The sequence below is a fragment of the Macrosteles quadrilineatus genome, unplaced genomic scaffold (assembly GCF_028750875.1).
Source record: "Macrosteles quadrilineatus isolate MER2022 unplaced genomic scaffold, UCM_ALF_1.0 Scaffold_9__3_contigs__length_116548681, whole genome shotgun sequence".
NCBI classification, from domain to species: Eukaryota; Metazoa; Arthropoda; class Insecta; order Hemiptera; family Cicadellidae; genus Macrosteles; species Macrosteles quadrilineatus.
Window position 1 is genome coordinate 8,801,485 of NW_026542602.1, and position 22,890 is coordinate 8,824,374.

At 34.0% G+C, this 22,890-nt stretch overlaps 3 protein-coding genes across 4 annotated transcripts in view; all 3 read left to right on the plus strand.

The window, feature by feature from the left end:
* LOC129002349 (uncharacterized) overlaps window positions 1-5,564 on the plus strand; it is a 16,161-nt gene extending 10,597 nt beyond the window's left edge. The window contains exons 4-6 of the mRNA XM_054430085.1: window positions 2,804-2,920; window positions 3,549-3,704; window positions 5,496-5,564. Of these exons, the coding sequence (XP_054286060.1) occupies window positions 2,804-2,920; window positions 3,549-3,704; window positions 5,496-5,564 (342 nt within the window). The remainder of the gene's footprint in view (window positions 1-2,803; window positions 2,921-3,548; window positions 3,705-5,495) is intronic.
* A 3,350-nt stretch (window positions 5,565-8,914) lies between these two features.
* The window catches only part of LOC129001946 (dual oxidase-like), a 137,322-nt gene continuing 123,346 nt past the window's right edge, over window positions 8,915-22,890 (plus strand). The window contains exon 1 of one of the 2 annotated variants that reach the window (XM_054429388.1): window positions 8,915-9,010. In XM_054429388.1, the coding sequence (XP_054285363.1) occupies window positions 8,944-9,010 (67 nt within the window). In that variant the 5' untranslated portion in view covers window positions 8,915-8,943. Of the gene's footprint in view, window positions 9,011-22,680; window positions 22,698-22,890 lie in introns of those variants that run through there. The other variant, XM_054429389.1, reaches the window with a different exon arrangement.
* On the plus strand, window positions 14,844-16,295 carry LOC129001947 (ubiquitin-conjugating enzyme E2 L3-like). Its single transcript, XM_054429390.1, has 2 exons — window positions 14,844-15,196; window positions 15,920-16,295. The coding sequence occupies exons 1-2, from the start codon at window positions 14,996-14,998 to the stop codon at window positions 16,199-16,201; spliced, it is 483 nt and encodes a 160-aa protein (XP_054285365.1). The 5' UTR covers window positions 14,844-14,995; the 3' UTR covers window positions 16,202-16,295.

Sequence of the window (22,890 nt, forward strand, 5' to 3'; positions counted from 1 at the left end):
AGATCCGATATGGATCATAAAACATAAACAAATGATGTTTTTGGACCGAAAGTAAACAAAATTATATGTTTGGTAATGCCATGGCTTTGCCGTTGTTCATTAGTTAATTTCAATTATCAATTATTAATGTAATAATATGCAGATGTTAGATTTAAAACTGTTTGATTGTTTACTTTTCTATGTTAAAATTTTGAATGTTCTTTCAAATGAGAGAAATAACACTATAATTATAATAACATTATAATTAACATTATAATAACATTATAACATTATGAGATTGTAATTTTATCTTAGTTAAATAACATAGTTTTTCATAAAGTCTAATGTATTTTCAATAATTAAAACACGTTATTAAAACATGGCGCAGTCTTCTAATGAACCTAATGTTTCCCTTAATGTGACTGATGAAGATGCAACTCCCCTAAAAGTGAAACCACCTGAACCTTTTTCCTTCAACCCAAGTAAATGGACAATATGGAGGAAACGTTTTGAAAGGCACCATTCATTGAGCAGACTTATAGAAGCCAATGGAAAACAAGAGGCAGATATGCTAATTTACTGCATGAGGGAAAAGGGTGAGCAAATACTTGATTCATTTAAACTAAAAGAATCAGATGTAAACAATTACGATGTTATTTTGAACAAGTTTGAACACTATTTAATTCCAAGAAAGAATATATTTTTCGAAAATAGCTAAAGGTGTCTTAAGGGAAAACAAAGAAGACCCTTACCTTGCACTCCTTTCCTATAGGAACACACGGCTTACAGCCAATGGGCTTAGGCCAGCCCAACTTCTGTTCAACAGGACATTACGAGATAATCTACCGGTCTTGCTACAGAAACTGACTGAGAGACCTGACTTATCATGTTTCAAAAAGAGGGCAGAAAAATACAGAGCTGCATACAAAAATCAATAAACATCACGGTACCAGGGATTTACCCGAGCTGCAACAAGGAAAAAAGGTATGGATCCAAGATCCAAAACGCCAGGGTACAATAACAAACCTAGCCAATGAACCAAGATCTTATTGGGTAACAATAAAAATGGTACTGATAAAAATACAATCCGCCGACACCGATACCACCTGATCCCGTACAAAAACCAAACCAATTCTATATAATCCACCAGCAAGTATTCATCACCTTCCTTTCTCTCAAAATAACGATCACCCTACTCAAACTTCTGCAAACTTAAACAATGAACAGAACTTGCTCAAAACCCCTACTTCTCAATCAAATAACAATAGTAAGAGTAATCAGAAAACATTACAATCTCGATCAATGTCTAAAAATACAAATACGCCAACTTTCAGTACGAGGTTATTTGTAAATGACAACCATCCTACTTCACAAACCTTGGCAACAAAGTTTGGCAGACTGGTAAAACCTGTAAAAAGGTCTATATATTAATTTGAAACTGTTTTACTTTGTGACAGCTAATTTGGGAGAACGCCTGGGCGTGGAAACTCGGTAGGGATCTCTAAAGAAAGGTCTTGGTCTGTAGATGAGCCATCAAAAGAGAAATGTGGTAGATTCCCTTAGGGCTCTGCCCCAGTGGCCTTTAAATTCCCATCCCATGTTATTCTTATGGAGGAAAAACGGGTTTTTTGTCACAGCTAATTTCAGAGAACGGGCATAGAAACTTGGTAGGGGTCTCTAAAGAAAGGTCTTAGATGAGCCATCAAAAGAGAAACAAGGTAAATTCCCTTGGGGCCTTGTCCCAGAGGCCTTTAAAGTCCCCTCTTCAGATCTGTTTACATCACGACCATATGCATACATTTAATGAAACAGCTGTTAATATTTAAATTGTTATTTACTAAATTTGTCAAAATGAATTATTTGCAATGGTTTTTGCTGATTTTAAAATTGATTTTTTTCTGAATCGTGCTATGTTTTGCAATATAATGTTCTTTTACCAAATCAGTGGAAAATCCTAATATCAAAGTAACTCTTAAAATTATTTCTTATGGAGTTAACTTATATCTATTGTATGGGTTGGTTTCTGCCTTTTTTACCACTTCTTGGAGATTGCACGTAGACGATATTCTTTGGTGTATTGTATCTGTAGTAGACGATACTTGGTTGGTGTCATTTTAAAAATTAAAATGGAAAAAAGCGAGAAATTATGGACAATTTGATATACTAAAAATAAAACTGAATTAACACTGTGCTACATTTCTTGAGCAATAATTGAAAGAGCCGATTTGCAAACAATGGAAACAGGAAAGTCATAGAACACAACCAAGTATAGTAGAAGAAATAGAAATAATGTTTTTTTTTTTTTCATTTATAATCGTTATTATAGACAACCTAATGCGGCTATGAGTGGGAAACATTTGTAGAAAACACTAAAAAACAAGGCCAGCTTTTGAAAAAAGATAAGATATTTACAATAAATTTTTATTATATCTAACTGTTGTGTACATCTTGAGTATTTCCATAATCTTTGAGTTGACTATTATAAAGTCATCGGAAATTATTTTAAATAACGCCTGTAATGCTTTGCAATTACTCGAATTCGAGCAACAGGTACACTAGTATTAGTGAAACTGAAAGGGAGAGATGTTGTAATAATATGCAGATGTTAGAATTAACATATTATGTTTGCTTGTTTACTTTTCTATGTTTATATTTTGAATGTTCAATGTTCAAACAAAAACATATAAAATAAAATGAAGTATTGTTGTACCTTTAGCATAGGGATATTTCTCAATGTCTTCAATGAGTAGCCCTAAACCACGTAGTTGTTAATTGTCAACGAATTGAGCTTCGCAGATATATTAACCCTTTTTATTCTCATTAGCTGTTTCAGAGTACAAACTCTCCAAATTCGGAAACTTTTAGAATTGGGTTCATCCTTTTTAATGGGCTAGGCTGTATTAAACTCTTAAACTATTTTGGACAAGTTTTGCAAAATGAGGTAAGTGTTATCAACGTGTTATCAATGTAATGTAGAAGTGGATCGATAAAACAAAAACAAAAAAAATCAAGCACATCTTAAATAATAAAGAATTATTGCAACTATTTTTAAGTCCATAATTATTCTTACTTGTAAATTATTCATGGATTCACTCTCAAATGCCTTATGATAAATACAAATTGTTTCATAAGTTTTATGAACTAAATTAAAAAGAAAAACTTACAATTACTAGTTAAGGTTTTGTCACAAAACATATTTTTTTATTTATAAAATAACACTAATGAAATTACAGTATTTTTTACTTTGTACTTTGACTCATCCAAAATAAGGACTTGTTTGTTTGGGCTAACATATTTATAACAATACCTAATAGCTTACTCATTCCCACAAGAAACATACCGAAAACCTAAAGGTATTTTGCTTTCCTGATTTCATTTGCTCCATCAAAGCTATGATATAGTAATTCCAAAGCCAAAGCATAGCTATTTTTTTATGAATTCCACTATTCGCAAATGCCCAGTTTGAATATCTCCAAAAAATTTGTAAAAATAAAACACATCAGTCCATAAATTTATAAGGATAAAATGAAAATGACACACAATGGTTTAGCATTTTATTTTGTTTTCAGTCTGAAACGTTGCGCCAAGCTTTGTACAACTGTGACTGGACGGACAAACCTCACAGTTTGAAAAAGGGACTAATTATCATGCAGACAGTAGCGAACAGACCTCTCAAACTGACTATTGGGGGTATCTACTCACTCAACATGGAGACATTTGCTAGTGTACGTCTTTAAACTATTTAAACCTTTTGGGATTATAGGTATATAACTGGCTGTGAACCGAGTGGTTAAAGTTAAAGTGCTCGCCTGACAATCGAAAGATCGCCGGTTCAACAAAAGATAAGATATAACTTAGTTCTCACTCTTATGGAACAGCTGAAGCAAATGTTATTGTTAGTTTTGTACGTTGCACTGTAGAGGTCGTGTTTTGTTTACAATTTATTTCTTGTTATTTTAGTAATTTAAAACCTCGTTTAGCAAAATAACACGATTTAATCATAAACAATAACTGGTTTCCTAGTTATATAATTAAACAGTAACGCACAAATCATGAAAATAACCAGAAAATAATAGAGACAAGACTTCGTCTACACTAGCGATCAGTGTCGATGTACATGAACTAGACACGAAAAACGAGCTTCAGCATTTACAATGGGATGGGAAGTCTACAGTCTATGGTAATGCAATCCCAGTGATTACTATAGCAAAATAACGAGCACGACATGTCATTCGCTATTATGTGCAACTTACTATCTTAACCATATTTAAAATGTTGCCTCATTATCCCGCGTTAATATCAACAAGTTTCAAAATTAGGTACTGTTTCGGTCCCAATCTATGGTTAAACCCGTAGAAAAGTCAGTAGCTTTTTGATGGTTTGAAACTGGACAAGGCTGACCCTAATCATTGGGCTTTAAATAAATCATCCTGACTAATAAAGAAGCTGGTCTTAATCAGTAATAGCATAATCTATATCTATATCTACTAGAGGTCGTTCACTGGTCGAAAACTCGACCAAAAATATGTAATGTATAGACTTCTCTTTTAGTTTCACCCTACGCTGTAAACAAACATGTTATTGGAATTTCCGGTGGGGCACACGGAAGATTTCTCAGGTACCGTTTGACGTCACTAACTGCTGACGTCACTAACTGCTGCGTCTGAATACAGACAATTTTATAATTTTTCTATTATTAAATTAAACTGTCATAACCTAACCAAACTAACCAAACGTGCCGATAATGGAAAAATCGAATAAAGGTTTACTAATCTAAAAAATAGTTTTGTTCATAAAATGAAATTATAAATGCCTAAAATTGAATTTTATAATTTTTTAATTATAAAATTAAACTGTCATAACCTAACCAAACTAACCAAATTTGCTGATATGAAAAAATTGTTGTCAAAAAGTCAATGCTTCCAGCGAGATTCGAACCCAGTACAATAGGATTATCAGCCCAACACGCTATCCACTACACCACCGAGGCCGATGGCTCATACCGTATCGTTGCGGTATTGGTGTTCCCTCAAAGTGACATCAGCAGTTAGTGACGTCAAACGGCACCTGAGAAATCTTCCGTGTGCCGTTTCGTTGGAATTTCTTCCATTTGTTTTGATTTTCTGTTTATATTGCGTTGTTATTTCGTATCCAGCATGACAACCCTTCAGTCCATGTTATTTTATTCTAATTTAAAATTAAATTTTTTGTGCTTATTTTTTACCCAATTTAATTTAATGAAGGGATTCTGCTCACATACAGAAAAATATCTTTATAACAGTATGCGTAGATTTTTTCCTGCGATGCAAACGAGCTGAGAAAAAAGGGTTTAAAGGAACATGCATGCCTTTTAAGGCTGCTTGCCAGTAAGGAATCCATACACGCTCACTTGGTGAGGTAAATAATTTTTTCCAGTTCTGCTGCAACTCATTTTGGAAGGGAAAATACATGAAGAATATACACATTGTGTCACGGTGGTAAAGTAAGCTTGACTAATATCAGATTTTTTGTTTCAGATAATGAGTGCCGTATACTCGTACAGTGGGTTGACCCATACCCTGATAAACAGTTATCAAGATATATAAATGTCAAAGTGGGATGCAAACATTATGGCGTTTTTAATGTCCTGCAAAAGATTTGTATGCACTCTTTTCACATTCTAGGATGCAAAGGTACCTCACACGTTCTTACGGAAACAATTTAAGTTGTTTTAATCCACGTTTCCAGGAACCACAGATAGTATTTTTTATTCCTTACAATTCTATGAATTTACATCTGGTAGTCCGTGATAACACTTTTGGTCATAAACAGAGTGTCCCAGAACTCTCTAACAATAATGTCCTTAGTTACTCACACAGCTGCCACTTTGTTTTTACACTTATTAATTATTTTCTAAAAAGTGGTTAAAGATACGAAATTGAAACTTTGCACAAACATTTATGTCAACTAAGGAAATCTGCAAAAAAATATTTGTGGAAAGTTTCAATTTCGTGTCTTTAACCACTTGTTAGAGATGAATTAATAAGTGAAAAACAAAATGGCGGCTGTGTGAGTAGCTAAGGACTTCCGGACAATTTAAATATGATATTTAGATATGTTTCTTACTCAGGAACAATGCCCTAAAATATTGGCAGATAGTTCCGGGACACTCTGTATATATATTCTGTACTTTTCCCCTATTTGTCACTTTTAGTTTAGTTTGCATTTGCGATGGTTATTTTACACGATCAAAAGCTTTCAGAAAGATCTAACTTCACATTGTTATATACGGAGTTAATATTAAACATTTCGTTTAAGACATTAACCACACGCAGTTTGTTTCAGTGTATAAACTGGGTGGTTCTCAAATTAATTAGAGTGTACTTTTATGTCTGTTTGTAATGTAAATGTCTGTTAAATAAATTCAAATTTGAATTGAATTGAATTTATAGTTTGTTCCTCTTTTATCCTTTCTACCTTTTTCATACAAAAATGACTGCAGTAGTCACAAACAGTGGAGGTTGGAGGTGTCCAAAATCGTATACAACATTAGCTTACCCCGTCGTGGCTTCGCTCACGAAAATTTAAGTTAAACATATTTGACCGCTTAAGTTAATTAAATCAAGAGAGAACTTCTTCATTTACAACATTAATTGTCCTTCTATTCGGACTGCTCACTCTGAAACTGCCTACATAATATTTTGGCCAGAAAACTATTCCCGCTGTATCTGCTTTTACATAGGTTTACATGCTTAAACCTTATTTTCCAATATTAGGCCTGCTGTCAGATCTCCCAAAACTTTGTTGGGAAGTTTATGTCTTATCTTAAATTAACATTAAGTGACATAAAAACCTTGCACGATGTTTTATTGTGGTTCTTATAACCCTCAAAGGGCCTAAACAGTTGCAGGTCTACAGTGTCTATGATGTTTTAAGCCAGCAGAATGTAATCACATAAATGTGTCTATTCTGAATATCTTAAGAGCAAGCATTTCTTTACAAAAAAAAAACAAAAACAGCTAAAAGTTTTTACATTATCAGCCAAAAACATTAACTGGGATTGTAAAGCAACATACTCACCTGAAAATGCATGATTGTGCCATTTTTATTAGCCTAGGGATGGAAGTGATTGAACTTATCAAGCACTTTTGATCTTCTCTCTTGAGCTCCCATTATAAATTATCATGAAGTAGCCTAGTGAAAGAATAAGGCAGATATGATCCCTTAAAATATTAGGTGAAACTCGATTGCAAATAATCGTTCCTTTGACATTGATATTCTGAACATATTAAATAATATACCTACTGTTATATAGTTGTTGAGAAGCAGATCTTAAAAACAATAACAAAAGAGTACATCTTGATTTTTAAATTAATTTATCGATTACAGAAAAAGTTTTAAGTTACGCAGTTAAACTAAACACCAATTATTTTCAAGCCACCAAATAATGCAAATATTTAAATTTCAATCAAATAAATACAACCAGCTGTTCCCTTAGTTTTTAGTATAAAATTCTAAAATATTCGTCTGTTCAAATTTAAACAAACCAATTCTCTAGAAGGATAACATGGGAACTTTAGAGACCTCTGGGGCAGAGCCCTAAAGGAATTTCTTGAAAACGCTTCTCATTGCACATCTAAATCCTAATTAGAATCTCCATGCCAATTTCCGAGTTTTTAAGGTTAGTAGTTTTTAAAATACAGTTATCAGTGAGTCAGTGAATGGTATTTGACTTTTATAAGTATAGATAGAAGATAGCAGAAGCTGGGCGATAAAGGCTCATTATTGGCCAAGTCTGGTTAAGTTGCTTTTAGGATTATTTACAAAAAAATTGGAATATCTGACAAATTATAATAAATTCCAACGGAACTGTCTTAATTCTAAAGATAAACATACATCTTGAAGAAGTCAAAACACATTATCTCGATAACAAGAAATCGTCCCCAAATACTTAAAGGGGGTTTTGTTTTGTTAAATAGTTATGATATTTTTCCCTTTGTTCTTAAGTAGTAATACATCAGTGTGTATTTTACACACGTGTATTTTACCAGCTCGTGTTTCATATTTATAACTGATTCTTATGGTTCGTAAATATTTTCTTGGTTGGTTTGTTCTTTTTGATACATCAGTGTTATTTTCAAACATTTCGGTTAAATAATGGATATTTTTTGTTGTGAATAAACTGAAAGTTTCATATTGAATCTTTTAAAAGTTTACACCCACATATTATTCATGAAATATTAACGGTAGGTCTTAGTTACATCATCCACTAACTGAAATTGTTGTCTTTAATGTTGAATGTCCCTACTATTTTACTGAAATAACTTTTCATGTTTGACTTTATGATCTTTTGACGGGTAAAGTATTTCTACAATACAAACAAACAATACGCTGTAACACAAAAAGCATATATTTGAAAGTTCCTGTTTTGTTTGCGCTTTTTGAGTGCACTACTTATTGTGGTCAGCCAGAGCTTATTTGATCGATGTTGGGTGTTTTACTGGCCTAGTGGATAGCATGTCGGATTACAGCGCAAGAGTTGCGGGTTCGTTCCCCGTCTTATTCATAGAAGTTAGAACAGCTCTCATATGTTTAACTCTCTACGAAATTTCACTATGGTGGACACTAATAAAAAATATGGACTGCCTAAAGAAAATTTGACGTACCCAAACCCTATTGGACCACTCAAATCCTCTTCCTTTTTTTCTTCTTACAACTTACAATGATGATTTTTCGTAAAACCCTCCATAGCCCGATTCAACCATGAATGACAGCATGAATGAGCTCTTGGAATTCCCCAACTGGATCTGTGAAATAAGAATTCGCGGAGGGGGGAAACCAGACAATCCAAATTAAATGACGACGGCGGCGTCCTTGAAGGTGGTCTTGGGTAAGCTAGACTTTCACCTTTAGTTCGCCAGTCGGCCGTTCGGCGCGCTGCAACACTTTCTCTCGATCATCTGTTCTCAGTCCTATGTGTGTGTCATGGCGGTAGACGTGTTCCAAGTCGGGATTTCGATTTGTTTGTGTTTTTTGCTAACTGGATTCGCAGGTGAGTGTCAATATTATGGTAAAATTAGGAAAGAATCAAAGTGAAAGTTGGTTTCCTAGGAATGTCCCTCGGAGATTGAGGTTAAGTATGTAGGACGCTGATAGTGTAATCTAACATGTTTTCGGTTATGCTAGGAATATCATTAGTTGACTCAATTGTTTAAAACGATTAAGTAGATTCACCGTGAAATTTCGTTGGTAAATCACTCACATTTTTGTCGAATTTATCATAGTGAAAGCTCGGAAAAGGTCCATTAGTATGGAGCTTGACGAGATAGCTTTTAAAGAGAGACTTTAATGAGTGTGTTGAAGTAAACATATGTGTATATTTGGTTTTTACAAGTCAATATGTAGATTTTAAGTGAATACCATAATGGTTGGCATGTATAGCAGTCAAAATCGAATGAATAAACAAATTTAGAGAGGAAACTTTTTATTGCATCATGCGTTAGTTTTTTTTAAGTGTTGGATTGTACCTAATATTTAGGCTTCGTATTGATACATATACACAGTAATAATTGATTACTAATAAGATAATAAGTCTTGCAACTTAAACAATAATTAGATTTGTTGATTGTCTGCATTACTTTTAAATCACAGATTCTGTGTGGGAAAGATTTATTTTTTAATACAGAGATATGTATACTACAAATTTGTACAAAATGATACTACATATTATACAGTGTGTGTTAATGTCTAAACCCCGTTTTAGTTTATATGATTACCGATACGAACGAATAGTAAGATAAATCATCCCAAATAAGATTGATATAGGTACAGTTAATTGATTTCTTGTTTTTGACTACGAGATTAACGTTAAATCAAGTACCTAATTTGCCAGTGGCAAATCTCTCTAAATTGCTGTACTGTACTTGAGTTGACAGCTGTTATTTATTTGTGGAATAGATTTATCGGTTTATCTAAATAGTATTGTAACGTATATCAAACTAAAACCAATGTTGCACATTATGTCAATTTAGCACATTTAATAACCAAGTCATTGTTTGATCCAAGAAAATGTTCCAGATATTTACTTGAATTTTTGATAGGAAATAATGGTACAATTAATGCATTTATTAGCTTGATCTTTTGAAACATCGTTATTTAAAAACAGGGCGAAATAAAAAAAAAACTATCGACCATAATGTTTAAATTTATCCTTAACTTGAATTTAAACTATTACATTGATTTGTTTATTTTCGTGCGCTTCTTCTATTCTAATTTTTTATCTCGTCTAGATAAGCAATAATTTAATTGTATGTTTCATCTCTAGGATGTAAAGTGACTCTTTTCGACACTTTTTGCCAGTGTGATAACTAAACTTTTTGTCAAAACGCAACATTAGTTACCGTAACACACTTTGTTAGAAAACATTTATTAAAAGACATTTATGGAAAGATAACCTCTCAAAACCACCTTTGACTGGTTTTTAATCTTGCTAAAGCAAATAAGTGGCTGTTTCCTGAGGTATTCGACCATTTTATATATATTTCGGTTGTGTTGGTGCCCCATTCATCTGTTGAACTATTGTCAAGAATGCAAAAAAGAGCTGTAACCGAATAAATTTTTAAATAATTGTATACATGCGTTTACTTACAATCGAGGTTTACAACTCTTTACAACAGCTGATTTTTACTACCAAGGACTAAAAGTATTACTTTTAGAACCCAACGCTAAACCTGCTGTTTTTGCTGCAGTAAGACGAAAAACTTATTAGTAAGTTTGGAACAGCTGATTGTATACATACATAGCATATTATTTCCTGCAGGATATTTTTTAAATTTCTATTAAACCCTTTAGAACAAAAAACCTTTTAAATTCGTTAAACATGACTTCCATACTTTGCTTAAATATGAAGCAGATCTTAGTTATTACTATAGTATGTATACAATTGTGGAAATAGTTGACGAGAGAAGTTGTCAAAAAGAAAACTAAGCCTATTGAAACCCATATGATTATAGACTTAGACAATAGTTAGTTAGTTTTGTTTTTTTTTATTAACTTGTTAATAGAGATAAACATAACGTACACGATCACAGCTTCTTCCTTGATTGGAGGATTTAGATGAAATTCAAAAACATCTCTACTTAAATCAGGCTACATTGAAACATTGACTTAGGTCTCACTAAAGATTTATGTCACCACTGATAACTAATACTCCAAAGTTTAGTTTAATTTTGTACTTTTACTAACTGAATTAGACATATCATACTTATAGATATGCTGTATCATTTTTTTATCTAATTGGGGAAAAATACAAGACACTCTTACAGTGCCCAATCATACAAATTCTATTTCCTCTCATAATTTACAATAATTTGATGTTTCATGTTACATTGAACACGCTAGTCAACGTTAAGGTGTTCTTTCAGTTTGACTTCGATAAAATAGGTTTTGTATTCAACAATCAGTAACTAATAGAAACACTCTCTGTCGGTGGTTTCATTCTTCAACGTTTCTTTTCATTCTATACTGGCAGCAATGTTAATATGGGAATGGAGTGTCTAGGTGTATCAGTAGTCATTGGTATGGAACTCAAACTTAACACGCCTCCACCAAGGTTCAACGTAAAACTTGTAACTAGCTCTAAACAATCCGTTCACATCGTCTATCCTTCCAAGAAACAAAGGATAGTTTCCCTAATGGAGCAATAAATAAAAGTAAAATAACTATTTATTTCTAACACGATCAGCTGTCCTTGAGTATGTCACAATGGCACTCACAAAAGTTTATTGGATTTGCTTACATTTTCTTGTTTGTTGAAACCTCATGCCACGAGTTTGCATTTTATTAAATGCTTGGATTGCAGCCGGATCTTCGTGCTGCTTCACGAGGCATTTACACGCGTGCTTGACTCCACGCACACACTCACACAGACACATTAATGGCGTCATATATCACCTGGGGATTCCCATGTATATTGAGGGGACTCGATATCTCAATACTTCTCGTTTTCTTCGCATTAAAGATCATTATCGCTTTACTTTTGCAATGTCTAATATGATAGATGAGCTACAATGAATATTTACTATTGATAAAAGTATAAATCGTAATTCAACATAAAAGGTGTTGAAGGATTTAAATTAAAATTAACGTAGTTGATTACAATTGACTAATGTTGTCTATGCTAATGGCAATCACAGATTTTTGTTAAATACGCCATCTTTTTAACCAAGCCAAACCAGCACAATTTATTGTAACCTATAGCATATTGTATGAAACGTCAGCTATTGTTAGGACAAAGAACTCTGACAGTGGCACACTCTCATGAGGTATTCTAGAAGTGGTTCTTTTGCGATTTTCTACTTCTGGATGCGAAAATCAATTATATAATCGGCCATCGACAAGGTAATAGGGGATAAATGCAGTAGGGCTATTAGGCAATAGTATTGGTCTGGGATAATAAACATCACATCATATTGTAAACACCGTTGTGGATGCGTGATTCATGCCCGGTCACGGTTGTATGCACTATTGTTGACTAAATATTGCTATTGTATTTTAGAGTTAACTTCAAATTATGAGCAAATGCCAGAAGATAAGTAAAGACATAGAAAAAACATACTTCCTTATATTAGTAGATGTCTCTCTCTCTCTTCCATATGGAACAGCTGAAGCCAATTTTATTAGCGAATTTCCCATTTAGCTTATTTATTTATTTATTTATAGCAAAGGGAAATTCGCTTAGTCTGCAGATTTGCTGCGGCAGGGATATTTTTAGTTCTGTCCGGTGAACTATAGAGGTCATGTTTTGTTTGCAATTTGTTTCTTTACCTTCCTGTCATAAAAATGTCGTTTAACCAAATAAAACTATCCAATCATAAACAATAACTCGTCCCTTAGGTGCATAAGCAAACAGTAAAGCATAAATAATGAAATTAACCCTAAAATAATATAAATAAAATATCGTCAATACTAGCGATCAGTGTCACCGGACATGAACTAGACACTAAAAACAAGCTTCAAAATTTACAATGGGATGATAAGTCTACTTGTGTTGATTAGTCTATGCTATTGGATACTTAAGTAGACATCCCATCTATATGGACCAGCTGTCGTTAATTATTTAATTAATAAGAACTTAGTTGTGTGAACCCGTCACAGAATGCGCTAGTGTATAAAATGTCATTTAGTACCTCATATTTTGTTGCTGGCATAGTTTATGGACCATAACAGTTGCTATAGATCACAATAGGTCGTTTCACAGGCTTGGCTCGGTAAAAATGTTTTTGTATCCAACAGAAATCAGTAATTAAGTTCAGCACAACCTGTTGGTAGCTCAGATCAACTATGACGATTTTGATTAGAAATGGTGACAACTTTATGGGGATGGGATGTCTTGTTGTATGAATAGTCAAAGCCAGTATTAAAACAACCAATAAAGTAGAATAGTTCATCCATATCCTTTGTGGAGTTTAGAGGTATAAGCTATTTTTTCTAAAGATTTCAGAAACAGATAACCACGCTTATAACAGGAAATACATTTGCTATAATAGTAGTTTACGCAACGATTGCGTTAAGTGAGTCTTTACGACACGAGTAGAAAATTTAAGGCACGAGCATTGGCGAGTGCCTTAAAAACTTCTACGAGTGTCGTAAAGACTATTAACGCGAGTTGCGTACACTACTTTACCTACGACCGTTTTTTAATTACTATCAATCTGGATTTAATTACTCATTTCATTTCATTTCATTTCATTTTTATTAAACGGCAAACACCATTTTACAAGTGGGTTTAACAAGATTACTAACAAATAACTACAGCTAAATGTTGCTAAATGTTGTTATTGATGTTGTTGTTAATTACTAACAATAACTACTGATAACTTTTTAGAGAGGTTATGTTTTCGTGTATTTTCATTGCCACTGAAAGTGATGCAACGACTTGTTGTATAATCAGCTGATTTCCTGTAATTACGTGTTTGTTAAACTTCGTTAAATATTACCATAGACTAGCCAACACAAGTAGACTTCTCATCCCATTGTAAATTTTGAAGCACGTTTTTCGTGTCTAGTTCATGTACGTGACACATGGGCGCTAGTGTTGACGAAACTTTGTTTCTATTATTTTAGGGTTAATTTCTTGTTTTGTGCTTTACTGTTTGGTTATATAACTAGGGGACAGGTTATTGTTTATGATTAGATCGTATTATTTGGTTAAACGAGGTTTTAAATGGCTGTAATAACGGGAAACAAATTGTAAACAAAACACGACCTCTACAGAAAACCGTACAGAACTAACAATAAAATTGTCTTCAGCTGTTCCATAAGGATGAGAAATCTACTAAGGGAGTATGTTTTATCTATGATATTACATTGCTAGCAGCATTCTTACCATAAATAATATTGTGTCAGGTACAATTCGGCAAATATTTCATTTATTTTTGGACTTCCATCAACTTAATTAAGAATACGCGAGTATCAACATGAACAAGTCGGATAAACAATTAAATTGGTCAACTGATCGATCAGCTGATCAGCTGATTAGTTGACGTTCGAAGCATTACAATTTTAATTCTTTTCTCTCAAATACTTGAACCTCATTGGTCCGTTACCTGTGTGGATATGAGAAAACTATGCGGATATGAAATGAAACTATGCGGATATGAAAGTAAACAGCTGTAAAGTGAAACTTTTCAATTCTAAGAACTGGACTGAAATAGCTACTTTAAAAAACGGTCGTAGGTAAAATAGTATCTCAGACGGCCGATGAATGCTTAAAAGGATAAACATTACTTCAGCAAATTCTAAATATACTGTCTCAACATTTCAGAAAAATACTCTCAGCTGAATTTAAAATTTACAACCATATGACGGCCAAAACAAACAAACATTCACACAACGCCAAAGTAAACATCCACTTTAAATTCACCGTGATATTTTTACACTTTTCACTTCACAAAGGAAATTTAACTACTCCTAAATAGATTGAAGATATTTCTAAGATTTGTGCGCGTGTGAGTACTATTGTGCAGAAACATCCCAAATGTCGTTTGCTAGAAGATTGCACAAGGAGTTAGCTGAGCTGAGGGATGCAGATTTGCCCTACTTTACCAACATACAAGTAGATGACGCTAATGTGCTCGTCTGGAGAGGACTTCTAGTACCAAAAGACCAACCCTACAACAAGGGAGCGTTTATTGTAGAGTTTAACTTTCCGCCCGAGTACCCTTTCAAACCTCCACAGGTATGCAAACTCCTCCGATTATGATTCCAGAATTGTTTCTAGTTAAATTGTTGTTAATACATTTTATAGGATAGTTTGTTTACGTAATGATTTCTCAGTGTGTTATACAAATACTGTATTCTTTGATACAGAGGTTACAATGTGGATAAAGATTTCAAAAACATACTTTCTTCGTATGCTATACCTATCAAAAATCATAAACTAAACTTACGTTTTCCTTATTGCAATTCTCATATTTTAGGCAAACTACGAACAATTTTAAATGAAAGGTTTACTTTAGGTTAATTTACTCTTTAACAATACTTATCTGGCAACTTGTTTTGAATTTGGTGTACCGGTAGTATTACAGTCCAATAGTTATTTTACTCTTGACATTATTGAACATGACAACAAAGTCATTTGCGCCCAGGTTTGTTACCTCCTTATACGTATTCCCTTAAAATCAATAGAAATTAGCTACCTACTTAATTTGAAAATAAAATTACTTAATTTAATACTTAATACTCACCCATTGCGCAAAAGACCTGGATTTTCGTTCCAATTTATCAATTTAAATTTTAAATTTTTTAAGAATATTTGCGTTTAAAGTCAACTAGGCCTAGTCTATAATAAACTAGGCTTAAAAGGTTTGCAATACAATTCAGCTAACAGTTTCATTCTCAAGTTGAACTTTTATTTGTGTCAGGAAGTATAAAAATAACATTTTCAATATTTACACCACAGGTAACCTTCAAAACGAAAATTTACCACCCTAACATTGGTGAGGACGGCCAGATATGTCTACCCTTACTGAGTCCAGATAACTGGAAGCCTTCCACAAAGGTGGACCAAGTTATAGAAGCTCTGGTAGCCATGGTAAACTGCCCTGAGCCCGAACACCCCATTAGACCCCAGCTGGCCGAGGAGTTTGTCAAAAATAAGAAAAAGTTTTTCAAAATCGCGGAAGAGTTTACTGTGAAACACGCTGAGAAGAGGTCGAGGGCGTCTGTGTCGTCTACAAAATAGTGTAAATCGTGTAATTACTCGTAGAGTTCCTATGTCGTTCATTGTAATTTATATTTTATCCTGACTATAGTAAATTATATAAAAATTAGGATTATAGGTGTGTTTAGTAGTTCATACTTTAATATGCATACAATAAGACAGAACTTATTGTGTACGTAGAAATACAAGATTAGGCCTACGTAACTAATTTAAAAATTGAGTGAACGGAATGTTGGATAGCTAAACAGTGTTAGCCAAACGGTTAGGAGGTCCCGATTCAATCCTAAGACAATTCAGGGGATTAATGATGGATCAAAACCGAACCAAACTATCCCTGGTTGAGCTATTCAATCCATTAAACTTTTAATTGTTAAAACCTGATTCAAAAAAATCCCACACAAATTTGCTGCAATATTAAAATATCCGTCAGTGGTAAAGGTCCTAGTTAGCAAATCATCATATTTCGATTTTTAATAATAAATGGGGACGACGTTTACTTATATCCATTCAACAATTATATGATTACATATTTAGCCAAAAATAGGCACGATCGCTTTCTTATTCAAGTGTTAAAGTGATAAAATAAGAATTTTAGTTTTTTTCAACATCCCCTGGAAGAACTGAGCCTTTATAGGCTTTAACAGATAATTAGATTCAATCGTTAAGCTAGGCTACATAGAATAATTTCAAAAGAATACTCAAATGTCGAAGGTTGGCAACAGTTAAGCACATTTGTTGGTTTGTAAGGCAAACATGATTACATCTGATGGGTGATTGTGCAAGGCTTATCGCACCACTTGCACAGAGAAGATGCATCGTTTTTCTCTCATCTGTTACCTGAGGAAGGTCGCAGTAGCGGTTTCGAAACGTCGAGTCCTGCGTTTCGTCAGCTCGTCACGGTCGGAAGCTTCTACAAGTCTAAGTGCGCCTCAGTAACTTGGACAGGTGCGTTCCACATTCCGTAATTCTACAGGTCTAATAGTTCCCCAGTTCCAGTATTTCAATTTCACTGTTCCAAGTGTTCGCATCGCACATATCACACTTTTAAGGCCCTTTGTATTTTTTCCGAGTTCCCGAGTTTTTCAGTATCCAATATCAAACATACAAGTTTTAGCCTAGTATTCCACAGTTCCAAGTTTCTTAAGTGTGCCCCTTAGTCTCATAGTTCCATTTTTAGGCATGCCACTGCTATAGTTGCGTTTATCAGTGCCTTCAGTGATATTCTGGGGTCTGATCCAAAATACCACTATTTCAGTCCTAACCAAAACTGTTTATGACATATTTAGGAGCATACGTGCGATGCTAATTCCACTATTCCTCAGTTCCAAAACCTCTGGCTCTGTTCTATTGTTTACTTAGACTGCAGTTCACAGTGTCTTATACTTTCTTGGTTCTAAGGTTACAAAGCAATATTGTCATGTTCCTCAGTCACTTATATCCTTACTAGCGCTTGCACAAAACTCCCATCCACACGGAACAACTGTTCATTATTCTACAGGCTAGTATCATTTCTCAGTGCCATACCACAGTTGATCAGGTACACGTGTGTTCTACATTTGATTATTCCACAATCCCAAAATATATTCCTCATTTCATTGTTTCACAATTTGACGACCCTACAAGTTCATGTATTGTCTCTAAAATATACCGAAGTAAGTTTACTATACAGAGTACATTTTACAGTAAGATCATGTTTCTTCGATTCAATTGTTCCAAAGTACCACAATTCTGCACTATTACGTTGTAGAAACACATAAGCATTCCGTTTTCATTGTTTTCCAATTCTACTCGAGATTAAGTCTATAAGAGTTTACTTAGCAATACTTGTGATTTCTCGATTATTCTGCTCCAAAACCCCATACCTCTTTTCCAAACCACCACAGTTCCTTGTTACCACATTTACAATCACAGGTGCGTTCTATGTTCACAATTGTGCCCGGTGACTTAACAGCCTCTCTCAGCTGTTGTACCTGTCAATGAACAGACTGGTGATCTTGCTCATACAATGTGTCGGTGAACTTTAGAAAAGTCAGAGTTTGCTACATGGCCTCGCAATCGATCGATCATTAGGAGAAGTAGGTGATTGCCAAGTGCATTGCAACGTCCTGTGAATTCACTTACAGGATCTGAATAAACGATTAAATCGATAAAAAATCCAATGAAAGTTAGGTTTGGATTATTCAATCCGTTTAGTAAGAGTTTACACTAGATGAAAGTCTTATGGGTCACATGACTACATGGGAAACCCTTTCGATATTCAAATCTGACGACAAACATGAATATTTTTTAAGTTTGCATTTATTTTGAGAAGACTCATTTGACAATTCCTATGCCTCCAAACATACATAAATCTTGCTCGCTTATGGATTTCCCATCCATAAGGATCAGATTAGGACAATTATTGTAACACGTACGTTTCTGTCCGAAATATGTAGGATGTGTTAATGTTAACTATTTATTTATTTGTATGTTATAACTGTTTAACCTTGTATTCGTGCAATAAAAGAAAGAATAAAGTGTTAACTGTCAAATTTGCTCCAAACAAAGCAACAAACAAATAATTCGACTGCAAGTGTTACTGGACTTGACAATAAATTACATAAACAACTTCAAACGTTATAGTACACTACTGTCTTTATCCAAATGTAATGCTTTAACTCCAATAAGGAACATACTGTTTACTGACTGAACAAAATTTGAGTTCTAATATCGTTTCTCCACCAACTAATGTAAGAAGCATTTGGAGACCTAATACGTAATACAAAGAGGCCTATGGCGCAGGGTTAAATTCAAATCTTCCAGTACACCATCAGTCTTCAAGAGCAGCCTATAAAATATCGATCAAAGAATCAGGAAGGCCTGAAGGTATATAGAGCAACCTCCATAGAAGACATACAAGACAATAGACGAGTCAAGGCTAGTGAGATACTGTTGTATGGTTCTGTTATGATTGATTATACGACCTCCTGCCGAGGAGTATTGTGTATTGGTTGCAAATCATATCAATCTACTTCCCCTCATCCAGCAACACGATTGAAGTAGGTGTGATGGAAACCTCAGGTTTTTAACCTCGGTAATGATTTTATTGTTATACTAGCTGACCCGACAGACGTCGTCCTCTCCTAATGTGGTTTTATGTCAAATACTCGTTCATTTTCAAGATGAGCTCGTTCGCATCGCTCAATCACGTCCTGGTTGAAGTTCGTTTGCTACGCTTACCCACCTTTAGGTTGGAGCTCGTTCGCTGCGCTCACTTGCCTTCAGGTTTAGCTCGTTCGCTACGCTAACTCGCCTCCAGGTCAAAGTTCGTTCGCTTGATGGTGTATAAACCTATTCTACACGTATGTACCAAGTTTCGTGGCAATCGGTCCAATGGTGTCCGAGCTCATAACGTTCAAACATACAAACTTCCTCTTTTATAAATATAGATTTGTGCAGAGCCTTTTGTAGTTTGTTATGCATACAGTAGTAGCTTCCCTACTTATTGGGCCACCTAGGAACTGAAAGCCCTGGATAATGTTTTGGCCGTACAAACCAATGTTCATGAAATTCAAAACACATAAACAGAAATACCCCCGCCGCAGCAAACCTGCAGACTAAGCGAATTTCCATTTGACTGATTGGATTTACACTGAAATGTCTACTTAAAAATATAACATTTATTCCCGATTTAAATAGAATTAGTTTAACAAGTACTTAGGTTTGCTGCATCAGGGAGGGTAAAACTGTTTTTTTTTTTCGTAAAATGTTAATAGTTAGTAAGAAATAAAAACATTTTCCAAATTTGATCAAAATATGTTCATAAACAAGCAAACTACAACAGTTTACTCATTCTCCATAAGAATAACATGGGAATTTTAAATTTACAATTTTTTTGAATTTTCTCCGTAACCATTAGGCGCATAATAACGCTTCAATATACTAAATTATTTGTTTTTTTAAGCTCTACAAAATGGTTTGGAAATTAATTGCTAAATTTTATGTTTTTTGGGTCAAAATTGGGAAAAACCTATTTTTACCCCATAAAACCCCCCGTAAACACCCGTTCCCATGGTCCGATCATGCTGGATCGCGAACTCGTTCGAATAGACGTAGGTTTACACGTTTGTACCAAATTTCATCAAAATCGGATCATTTTTGCTCGAGTTATCGTGCTGACGGACACATATATATATATATATATATAAATATATATATATATATATATATATGAATTTGAACGGATGGTGTTTTTGGCCTCTAGGGACCTCAAAACGAAAAAAAAAATCGGTCCCGCGTCCAGGTCTTACCATGAGTACTACGGTAATAGCTTATTCCCTATATGGGAAATTCGCTAAAATGAGCATATTCGTTGAATTAGTGCTTGGGGTCTTAGAATTTAGTTTAGTCAGGAGAAACATACTTAGCCTTATGTCCATTCGATTACAACTGGTTGAAACGATGGTTTATTAAAAGACGCCGGTTGAAAGTGCATATAGTAAATGATTTGAATACAAGGACCGGATAGAGTGGTGACTGTCAAAAGGATAGCCAAATAATAGGGAGGCTACAGAGATAAATTAATGACATTGTTCAATGAAAATTCCTTTTTGCACTTGCCATTTTTTGTGCGATATTTCTTAGAAAGTTCAGACTCAAAACATTTCAATTGTTTGCCTTATTTCGTAACAGTAGAAGTCAAAACTCGTATACTTTTTGATACAACAGTTGCTATGTTCTATGTTCAGTTCCTTCTGTCAATACTAAACCGAATGGGATTGGGCCACGCATACTTAACCTCAAAGTGTTTAGAAATTATTCGAAATAGCCTATTATAAGGTTATTGGTTATTATATTTGTTACCACAAACCCTCTTTTTTCCTGTAGACAGAGATAAGCTACGATTGTTCATAAAAGATAAAAGTATTAATGCTTTACCTAAAATGTATATTTAACTATTTCGAATAGTTATTGATATTACGAGTTTTATATAATCTAAAGGAATTTTCAAATAGTTTTTTGTAATCACTGTTATCCGTTATGTAAGTAATATCCTCCAGTTAGCAAAATCAACAAAGAAATACTTATGTAACTTCTGAAAGAACTCCCTTGAACCTCACTTCCTTGACTTTGAGATTGAAAATGACTCAGTTAATTGGAGTAGAAATGGTAAAACTGAATTTAAAAAAACTTACCTCGTCCTAAACTACTTATTATGCCTAATATACCGCTATCAGCAAGGTCAAATGTCTATGAACCAGTAGCCTTCCGCATGTTACATAAATACTTTTTTGGTGCCACGTGAATTTGGTCTCGAGAAGAATCGTAAATGAACAGGTAATTTTGAAGGTCATCGAATTACGTAAAACAAAAAGATGTAAGCACGAAAAGGGTGGCAATTGATTAACTAATTTATTGAAAAGAGTAAATAAAACCAATACGCCCATAGACATTGTTCATACATATAAATATATTTTTCTCGTAATTGGATTGTCCAGTTCAACAAGAGACTCATTTTGAAAAGGATGATTTTAATTGATTGTGTTTATTGTTTACAACTGTCATCCAACAAATATTACAATTTTCTATGGTTTAAATTTGTTTCCAGATTGAAATTTTAATTTCAAGACGTAATGTAGTAAGTTTTTCCCCTCGTTAATGAACAGTTTGGGTCCAAATACTGATTAATTATTCATCACCAGAAAATATTCCACAATAATGAAAACAGTGATTAATATATTGTTGTTCTGTTAATGTTGTTGATATAAGTAAAAATAGTGACAAAAAGAGTGAAAAAAACTAAAATCATACATGTGCATACGAAGTCAATGTGATTGGTATTACTATCTTATCTTTGGAAAATTCACACTCAAGACAAAGAGTGTTAGATTCTGGGTTTTAGGCCCCAGTTGAATTGAATAGGTTATGTAACAAACTTGCTTCCTACTTCAAAGTTTTCAGATTAATTGCAAAGATATTATAATCAATTCTTCCATTCTAGGTTATTTCGTAACATTTTTTGTCAACCTTGGATGGTCAAATATTGTTTAACATTTCTAGAACACAAATAAAAAACATATCACACACAGAATCCTTGGGATCCTTGCAGAACTACTTGAAGGTCCTTTGTTAACAATGAAGGGAAAACACATTCACAGTATGCAATTTCGTTCCACCTTTTGACAACAGAAAATATATACCAGCAGATAATCGGCAATCCACATTCCAAGTAAAATTATCCCCATGTTCCAAGGACGCCAGGAAGCTCTTCTTGCTAATTATTCCTTACAGTTTTACGAGCTAATATAAGTAGCTGCCGCCTTATACTAGAGAACAACCGGTTTGGATATTACGGTCAGGACGGTATCAAAGTGCCCTTGGCGCAGTCGCGTACTTGAAGTGCTTAACTTTACTACCTCAGTGAAGTGTAGAATGCGGGTGAACTAAGAGAAATTAAACCTGTAAAGGTGTTCCGAGCAATGTTTGTGATGGTATTCATATGTAAACTATACAATTTACTAGTAGCGAAGAAATCGTCGTGAGTATAAATTCAATTGTTTACTGTAAAGTGTGTAAAAGAAATGTGATTGCATAATATGTTTGTAAGAGGTTACTGCAGTTGCGTTTTGTTTAATATAACACAAAATTGTAGTTGGAGACAGGTTATGGAAAATTATCCCCATAAATATTAGAAAAAAAAATGTGTTCAGGAGTACTTTAGGTCTTGAAGA

Coding starts and splice junctions, on each gene's coding strand:
- LOC129001947 (XM_054429390.1), top strand. CDS start 14,996: ATGTCGTTTGCTAGAAGATTGCACAAGGAGTTAGCTGAGCTGAGGGAT. Junction 15,197..15,919: donor ACCCTTTCAAACCTCCACAG/GTATGCAAACTC, acceptor TTTACACCACAG/GTAACCTTCAAAACGAAAAT.